The 9,743-nt window shown below is 48.3% G+C and overlaps 1 protein-coding gene across 1 annotated transcript in view; it reads left to right on the top strand.

Annotated features, from left to right (window-relative positions):
• Positions 1-2,350: 2,350 nt before the first annotated feature.
• TMEM178B (transmembrane protein 178B) overlaps positions 2,351-9,743 on the top strand; it is a 361,333-nt gene continuing 353,940 nt past the window's right edge. The window contains exon 1 of the mRNA XM_060155944.1: positions 2,351-2,890. Coding sequence (XP_060011927.1) covers positions 2,509-2,890 — 382 coding nt within the window. The 5' untranslated portion in view covers positions 2,351-2,508. The remainder of the gene's footprint in view (positions 2,891-9,743) is intronic.

The following is a 9,743-nucleotide window of genomic DNA, read 5'->3' as shown; positions in this document are numbered from 1 at the left end:
CTCAAGGTCTGGGGTCTACCCGCGACACCTCTCAGAGCCCTCGCAGAGCCCAAATCCAGCCCCCACCGGATAAGGACAAAGCCCGCACCGAGGTTTCGTTTAACCCCACTTCCCCTCCTCAAAGCGCGAGGCCCTGGGCGTTTTCAAAATGTCTATTAAGCACCACCCCCCCCCCACCCATGAAAATTCTGTTCCTCTTGTCTGGAAAGGATCAGTCAATTTTCTTTTTTCTTCTCCCGCTGAGGAGGGAGGTGGAGGCAAGTGGAGGTGGGTGTGTGTCGGGTGTCTGGCGCGGGCGTGGGGCTGGACCGGGGCTGGCGGTGACAACCCCGCGGACATGCGTTCAGCCCCGGGTGGAAACGCCTGTAGCTAATAGGATAGCGCCTGTGGCTTTCTAGGGAAAACAAAGATCAAATACAATCCAGGACATCTGCGACCGAAACCGGGGATGCAGGGAACTTCCTCAGCCCCTCTGAATGCCGACTCCGCAATAAGCAGTCTTTTCTTCTATTTAAGGGAATTTTCCACGACTGAAAAGAGATAAACAGGAGATGGAGGCAACATCCCTAATTTAATACTAATGCGTGTAAGCATGCTACATACCACATATATGTATATGTGCATAAATATGGATGTGGTTGGGCACAAACCTCTCTAGACACCATTGACTTGCCTGGTCAAAGAATAAGGCTTAGACATTTTGCCTGGGAAATGGTGCACTTTATCTTTAAGAATGCTAGAAAAATAAGAGATGAGGCTCACGTTGCACGGATGACATCACTAGCTTTTGGCTGCGCGCTCCGTGTTCTCGTCTGTGGGTTTTAGCCAAGGCTGCAGCGCCCGGCGCCCGAGCGAGCACAGCAGCGGCTTCCTACAGCGCCCGCAATCGGGCGATGCTATTTCCCGAGCCTCCCGGGCGCAGCCTGGGCTCTCGCTCCCCGGCACCGGCCGAGACCGCAAGGCCCCGGAGCCGCCGCGGCTAGAGGAGGAGGCCGGGAGGGGAAGCTGAGCGACCCAGCCTCCCTCCCCCACCCTCGCCCCATTCACCTCGGCGACCACCTCGCCGGGAGCCTGATCGTGGAACGCCGAGGCTGGGATGCGATTCTCTGCACGCTGCCGAGCGAGCCGGCACCTCAGCTCCTGGGTGGGCTGCGAAGAAAATGCTGCAATCTGAGAGCGGCTGACCCCAGTTGGGCAGCGCAGACGGGGTGCTAGAGTGCCGGGGCTCAGGTGTAAGGAGAAGGGGGCGGATTGTGTTGAAGGGCCGGGGCAGTTGTTTTTCTGGGTACCAGCAGCTCCCGGGCAGCACGTTCCCGGGGCTACCCGGGAGCCAGATGAAGTGAGGCGGAGGCGCCGCGGGAGAGGCGGGTCTGAAGGTGGCAGGGTGGACACTCCAGGAAGAAGACGGCACTGGGGAGGGCGGCATGACGCCCCGGGGGCTGGCTGCTTGGCTGGCGGGGAGCAGCCATCGCGCGACCTGTCCATGGTGTTGAAGGCGCCCTGCGCCGAGCTCCGCGAGCCCCGCGTGGTGCGCCCTACCGGGTGCGCCCTCCCCGGCGCAGCCCGCCTCTCGCGCCCGCGAGCTGCCGCCCCGTCGCCGCAAACCCCCGGCCAAGGCTCGTCCGGTAACGCCGTCCGGGTGACCGCACCGTCGGCCCGAGGGGCCGCCTGAATGGCGAAGCAAGAGGCAGACGACCCGGGAGCTCGCGGGGAAAGGTCGGCCGAGACCGTGCGCCGACTGCGAGCCCGCCTCTGAGCGCAGCGCGCTGGCCAGAAGAAGCAAAGGACCTGCTGGTGACCAGAGGACAGAGATTTTTAAAAGACCCGACCCAGAGAGGAAGAACATTTCTTCTCTCGCAGACTGGAAGGGGGAGAGTGGCTGAGAGGGAGCCAGGCGGGACGCAGGGCAGGCAGCCCTGGCATCTGGAGGTTTCCTTCGCTGGCCGGCCGCATCGCGGGTGTTGCAGTTCATCCAGTCGTCTAGCGGCTCCTCCTGATAGACACCCTCCCACCCCCCATCCCCCTCCCAAGAAAGCCAAGCGAGTGGGTCCCATCGCCCCCCTACACAAAGAAAGCCCAAGGAGCCCCGCCGCAGCCGAGGGCACTCGGTGTTTGGTTTCCGGCCCGAGGGCAGCGTCGCCCGAAGCCCGGCTGAGTGCGGCCGCGGCGGGTTCGGAGCAGTCGCTTCCTGCCGAGCCGGGAGGGGGCGGGAGGCGGCCGTGTCTGGCTCGCCGCCGCCTGAGGCTGCACCTGCTCCGCAGGATGCGCAGAGGCTTGCCGGAGCCTCTCCGGATGAGAACTTTTTAGGCTGCCCGCCCGCGTTCCCGCAGTCCCTGGGCTGCGCACCGGCAGCCGGGGGCCGAGGGGGCGCCGCTGCGCGACCCCCTCTCCCGCCCCCTCCCCCTCCTTGGCTCGGCAGCCCGCCCGCCCGCAGCTGTGTTCCGGGCGCGCGGAGGGAAGGCGAGGCTGCGGCGGGTCATGCCCACGGTGTAGCCGCGAAGCGGAGGCATGGCTGCCGGAAGGTTCCTGCTCTACACGGGCCTGTCGCTAGCGCTCTGCGCCCTGGGCATGCTGGCCGTGGCCGTCTGCTCAGACCACTGGTACGAGACGGACGCCAGGAAGCACAGGGACAGGTGCAAGGCCTTCAACACGCGCCGGGTCGACCCTGGCTTTATTTACAACAATAACAACAACTTGCCACTCCGGGCCAGCCGCTCGCGCCTGGACCGCTGGGAGGGCACACTCCTCCGGGCCCGGAATCGCCGGCAGCTCTTCGCCATGAGCCCCGCCGACGAGTGCAGCCGGCAGTACAACTCCACCAACACTGGCCTCTGGAGGAAGTGCCACCGACAGGGCTTCGACGCGGAGATCGCGGCCCTGATTCGGAAAGGTAAGCGCTCGCCGCGACGCGTGGCGCTGCGGAGAGACCGGCGCCTCTGGGCCGGGCCGCCCTCTCCTCCCTTGAGCGGCCGCAGTCTCGCAGGCCTCCTGGTTCCAGGAGGTCAGGTTATCCAGGCTCGGCTGAGGCTTGCAGTGGCCAGATCTTGCCTCCGAGTAGCTGGTAATGGAGGCTTACCTCTCTCTACCCGGCCTCTTGCCTTGCGTTTTGTCTGATGGGATTCCAGTAGAATCTCATGGTCCAGGGTTTTTACACAGGGAAATGGCTTCAGTAGTCTCTGAAAAGGAAGGGAGTCTATAATGTTCTGCTTTTAGTAGAGGAAGCCCTTTAAGAGTGATTTGTCGGTGTAGACACACTCCTAGTTTTAATCTTTGTTTTAGATGTTGTTGAACTGATTCATCAAGGGAAATTTGGGACAACATCTCACAGAGAAGGCCTTATTCATGCCGGAAGCGTTTAAGTGCTATGCTCTACCAGGCATACTGCAGGCATTGGTCATATAAACATTAATAAATCACAGCCCCTGCCCTGTTTCACCCCAAAAGCCCGTTGACCTGTAGCATCATGCCACAATTCTTGATTTCTCATTTTGAGAAAGTGGTTGACAAAAATGTCTTATGCACATTGAATATGAACAAGATCTAATAAGCACACAAAAAGTAGTTCTTCCAGCAGCACCAAAGTGGGTACTTAAGACAAAAAAATACTATTTTCAGAAGATTTGTATAAAAAATACCCAAAGTATACCAACACAGAAAACAAACTGCATTTGCTAATGATAAAAATTTATTTGATACTTTAATATGATCACATAAATTTTTAAAAGTCTCTTCATCTGATGCAGTTTGTAAATCTTGCATGATTTATACTTTGGGGACTATCCTGTTCCGTTAGCCTACTGAGATGTTGTTTCGATGTATACTAATATTGCTCTGAGGAAGGGAATATGCATTGATGGTAGCTGCACCCTGGAAGATGTGGTGCAATTCTATATGTCTTGTTCCCCGCGCCTCCCTTCATTTTCTTCATCTATTAAGTGGTGATACCAAAGTGAAAACAATGCTGTTATCTGCAAAGTCTCTGTGGCCAAGATACCAAGCAGTTTCTTAATGTCTCAGTAATTATAATGCAACGTTGCTGCTGTTTTAAAATCTTATATGTGAGAACTGATATTCTTTGATTTATAAAAATGTTGACATGGATCAGAAAAAAATTGTTAATTTGAAAAAAAAGTCAGTTGTTTAAGAAAGGCGAACAGTGGGTATGGATTTAGATTTAGGTGGGGTAGGTCCAGAAAGAGAATCCATCTTAATGTTTGTTTTACAGCTTCTGTAGAATGACGAGGGATTTTAGCTGATTTAGTTAAGCATATATTACTATTACAAATATCACATCTGCTTCATGGTTAGACTCTTATTAGAGCAGGGTGTCCCGCTTGGAGCTCTACAACTTTGTCAAGCTGTACAGGATATTGGAGAATTGCAGAAGAGAACAACTTGGGTTTGGATTTAGAAGTGGGAAAACAAGAGGAAGCGGAAGAGTTTTTGACAATGGGTGACTTCGTAGCAGTTTTCAAATTCTCAGATTCAGAAAATGTTGTTTTATCCGTCATTTTCTGCTTTTATTAAAATTGCAGTGGTAGGAAGTTCGCTGACATGTGAGGAAGAATTCATGTTAATAATGACTGACAAACACTGGTAGGACTTGCTGAAGGACATTCTTGAATTTCCTTTCTTGAACATCTCCTGGAACAAGACTGGTATCCTTCTGTCTGGTACTGGTTAACCCCACTTAGAAAAAGGGGGATGGAATTTGTGGCTTCTGGTGGTTCCATTGAGAGCTTTGATTCCATGTTGCTCTGCTTGGCGATCCGACTAGAAAGGTTGACTTGGTCTGTGCACCAGAGGGATTGGTTACCATAGTGACATGCTCTTCCCGTGAAGCTGGAAACACTGTGACAGGGAAAGGGGTAGGGGAAGGATGTACAACATTTTGACTTTGTATCGACTGATTTTTAATTGAAGCAACAGAAAATGGACCAGCAGGGGGATTGAATACACTGATACCTAGAGTTAGGAGGGCACTGTATTTCTCTTGAACTAATGCAAACGCTGTTCCCCATCACCCAAAATACAGCAATCACTGTCAGCTGCAAGCCCTTGCTTACCATGGCTGTTTCTGTCCATTTGACATTCTTGTTAGTCATTATTGAGATAGATGGCATGCCAGCCTTACAAATCTTGAGAGACTTAAGGTCACTATCTTCATTTTTAATCTCAAAACATAATCTTTCAAAGCCAGATCTGCTTTTTCTAAGTAGTGATGGACACATTTTGGAAATAAGTACATCTTATATTAGGAGAATTCACAAGCAATTCCAATGGCACATAGAATGTAACCTCTAGACTTAATGTTCCTCCTAGAAGTACAGATTTTAGAAGGAAGTTAAAAAATAAATTGATATCCCTATATTTACTTTCAGGACACCTTAGGGAAAGATATTTCTCTCATGGTATTCATTAGCAGCCTCAAAAGCTATCTTACGCCTTTGTCTTTTTTGGAAACATCTTCGATTAAAATTCTGGAGATATGTGTTGGGCAGGGGGAAAGGGAAATCAGAGAAAAGACTGCTTAAAATCTGTCAATATTATGGGAAAATTAGAGATTTATCTAAATGATCATATAGCCCTAAAGAACTCAGTCATTTGTTAAATCAATGTTCATTACATTAGAAAGTGCTGTTTTTGCATTTTACAATAAAACCACATAATTAATAAGAAAACAAAACAAATTCATATCTGATTTGAAGATAAAGTCCTTGGGATTCATGTTCTTTCTGGAATCCGTTTCTTGCCCTGCTGACATGGCTGTACCCACAAAAAGGCATTTCTGATCACTGCATATTTATTTGTTTGTCTTACTGAACAATAAGTTCCTGGAGGGCAGGAAAGATAATCATTTGTAAAATACATCTGCTTGGTACTTGGGAAATATGCAAATTAGGTTCACAGAAACTTATCCATCAAGAGCTTATTCTAATTGTAGGAACACTGTATGGGAATCCAAATAAAGGATTAGTCAGAAAACTGTGATAGGAAATGAACCAATGTAGCTCTCAGGGCAGGTTAATATTGCAACAGAGGCTACATAATTTAACAAGGAGGATTTCTTGAGCAAAAGCTTTGCTAAGGAATAAAGGTAACACTGTAGAGTTTTGGATAACACGTGTCATTGAAAAAACACATATCACACACAATCATTATTTTTCACATTAGATAAGATTTTAATTATTTCCTTCTCGAGGGTAGGATTTGGGTAGAGGGTGCAGCAAGGATCAGTCACTCTTGAATTCCCATCTGTGTCCATGCTCATGTCCTCTTGTCTTCCTGCTTTTCAACCTCATCTGTGTCTCCCTAGTAAGTCACTGCACTGGGGACAGATGAATGGCGGGATCAGCTTCTGAAATCCAAGAGACTTCCAGACCCTTAGGAGGACCAGCTACAGGTAGGATTTTGTTCCCGGGAACATGTATATTCTTTGGTTAGTACTAAAATCTTATATTGATATGGCTTAAAATCAGCAGACCTTCAACTGAGACTCTAAGAACTTTTTTATTATTTGAAAATAAGCCTTATAATAGAGTTTGACCTAAATGGTTTTCATAATCATGGAGTGATGGTCAATGTTCTGAAGTATATTTTAATGGAACATTGTACGTATTCACAAATTAATAATGTTACTCAGCAAATATTTACTGCACAGGTATTATGGGATGGGCACATATCACTAGAACAAAGAGAGAATAAGACCTGGTCCTTAGAATTCCCATAGTCTGTTAGTGTCACATAGAATAAGTGACAAGTACAAGACACTGAGAGCAACAGAAACAGATGCAGAGAAACAGAGGAGGTGATGCTGGACTGTGTCGGCAGTGGGATGAGGTCAGGCGGGAAGGAGTTAGGGAGAGTTGCCCTGAGGAAATGAAATTTGAACAAGATTTTCATGAAGTTTGGAGGTGGATGGGGAAGAAGGGCATTTCAGGCAAAGAGGCCAGCATATGCACAGCCATTGAGGTGTGAACCAGCAGTTTGGCCATGTGAGTGTTGATTTCTGGGGCGAGGGAGAGGAGCAGACCAACAGCTGGAGAGCAGGCGAGGGCCAAGTCAAGGAGCTTGTGAGCTCAGATCCCCTGTAGCAGTGCGGCCCATAGGATGGCCGCTAGCCACACGCGGCTACTTAACTTAAAATAACCAAAATTAAATAAAATTTAAAAATCACTTCTGGGCTTCCCTGGTGGCGCAGTGGTTGAGAGTCCACCTGCCGATGCAGGGGACATGGGTTCATGCCCCGGTCCGGGAAGATCCCACATGCCGCAAAGCGGCTGGGCCCGTGAGCCATGGCCGCTGAGCCTGCGTGTCCGGAGCCTGTGCTCCGCAATGGGAGAGGCCACAACAGTGAGAGACCCGCGTACCGCAAAAAAAAAAAAAAAAAAAAAAAAAAAATCACTTCTTTAGTCACATTGGTCACATTACAGATGCTCAGTAGCTGTATGTATCTAGTAGCCATCATTTCAGACAGTGCAGATTAGAGAATGTTTCCATCACCACAGAAAGTTCTATGGGACAGGGCGACATGGAGCCTATAGCCTCTAAGAGCAAGCTCATACTTTATTTCAGAGGAGGATAATTGAACATGGTAACTTGGGCTTAAATTTAAGAGTATTATTCTACACCTGAAGAAACTTTGCTACTTGAATGTTTCACAGAAGGTTTTAGTTCATAGTCAGTTGTGCTAAATCTATGTTTTATTAATTTTCCATGTTTTTCTTTTTAAATAAATTTAAGTAATTAATTTATTTATTTTTGGCCGCGTTGGGTCTTCGTTGATGCGCGCGGGCTTTCCTCTAGTTGTGGTGAGCGGGGGCCACTCCTTGCTGCGGTACGCAGGCCTCTCAATACGGTGGCCTCTCCCGTCGTGGCGCGCGGGCTCAGTAGCTGTGGCTCACGGGCTCCAGGTGTGCGGGCTTCGGTAGTTGTGGCGCACGGGCCTAGTTGCTCCGTGGCATGTTGGATCTTCCAGGACCAGGGCTGGAACCTGTGTCCGCTGCATTGGCAGGCGGATTCTTAACCACCGCGCCACCGGCGAAGCCGCTAATTTTCCATGTTTGACTCACAGAGTTCTCTTCTCTCCTTTCCCTCTCCTGACTCCATGAAAGTAACTTGAAAAGTTGACTGGGTGGGAAGATTAATAGTAATCAGACTTGGTGCCAGGTACTCTGCTAAAAGCTTTACATATATTACCTAACTTATTCTTCATAATACTGCTCTGAAGTGGGTATTATTATTATTTATCTCCATTCTACAGTTGAGGAAACTGAGACACACAAAGCTCCGTTAACTTGCCACAGCTCATGATGAGGAAATGAAGTTGTCAGGATTTGAATTCTGGCTCCTGGTTTGGAGACTCACCCACCCCACTCTACTGTCACCATAGAGTCTGTCAGGGCAGGGGTGGGGGGAGTAGAAGCTGGTATACTGATTCCCCAAACTAAAAAAGAAATAGGGTCCCTTTGCTGTACACCTGAAACTAACACAACTTTGTAAATCAACTATAACTTTGTAAATCAACTTCAATAAGAAATAAACTTGCTGTTTCAAAGATATAACAAAATAGGAAGTAATTTTAGAATCCACAAAGGTGAGACCTGCTGGAGGACTCCAGCTTAGCACTGAGAGGAAGGTCATTTCGAAGCAAAGCATCTCACTTTGCCTAGAGACCCCCGGACAGAAGCTTGTCCACCTTTTGTTCTGTGATTTTGAGTTTTTTTTTTTTTTTGAGTGTTTGTTTTGTTCACTGTGGTAGGTGCTGAGGTTATAGACATGAAGGACGTACACATTCATTCCACAAATATTTATTGATGGCCTGGAGGCTGGGTATTGTGGAGAAGCTTAAATCAACTTAAGCTCCCCCCCATTCCATGGGGGGAGAGACAAACAATAAATAAATACAGATGGAATAAAAATAATATCGAATGAACTAATCAATATATAATATAATGTGCAGTAGTGGATGCTATGCTTTGCCCTTGGGAAGCAGAAAGGGGAAGGTGGACAAGTAAGCCAAAAATTAAATAGTTCTATTAGTTTTGGTTTCATAATATCCAGTGACTTTACCTGCTCACAGGCAGACACACACAAAACCCACGGTCTCTGTATAAGGTGTGCATCCCCGTGCATATGTGTTATATGTGTGTTGGAGGAGAACAAAGAGTCATCATGTGGTTCTTGTCCTGAGGGAGCTTACGCTCCAGCTCACTGTTTCCCAAGTTCATTGTCACGTGTGGGTGAATCAGGCTCTTCTGCAGGAGGTCACGTCTGTATCAACTGGATCAGGAATCAGCTGGTCAGGGAACTCAAGGGTGAGCTCATCTTATTGAACCAACAAAGTCAAGGGTCTTGTTTCTGTTGCAGAAGGTGAGTTTATTTGTTCCTTTACTGTAGGGTAGGTAAGGATCAATTAGAGGATCGATTCTGTACATTCCACTTTGGATTGTCAGTTAAAAATATTTTCTCCTAAAAAAAATATATATATATTTTCTCCTTCTTTGCTATTTGTAGGTGATCTTAGGCCTTCGGGCAGCATCCTAAACACACTCTGGGTTAGTTTGACCCTTCACACACACACATGCATGCACGCAGGTATGCATCTAGACATTAGACAGTAGAGTCACAAATGTTCATTCAGATGCAGATACTTTTATAACTACTTACCCCAAAAAATACACAGAGAGAGAAGGGAGTGCGTGACTTGATAGATGAGTGGACAGAACGTTTATTCTAACATC

The sequence above is a fragment of the Lagenorhynchus albirostris genome, chromosome 8 (genome assembly GCF_949774975.1).
Source record: "Lagenorhynchus albirostris chromosome 8, mLagAlb1.1, whole genome shotgun sequence".
NCBI classification, from domain to species: domain Eukaryota; kingdom Metazoa; phylum Chordata; class Mammalia; order Artiodactyla; family Delphinidae; genus Lagenorhynchus; species Lagenorhynchus albirostris.
This window is presented reverse-complemented; position numbering and strand designations above follow the sequence as displayed.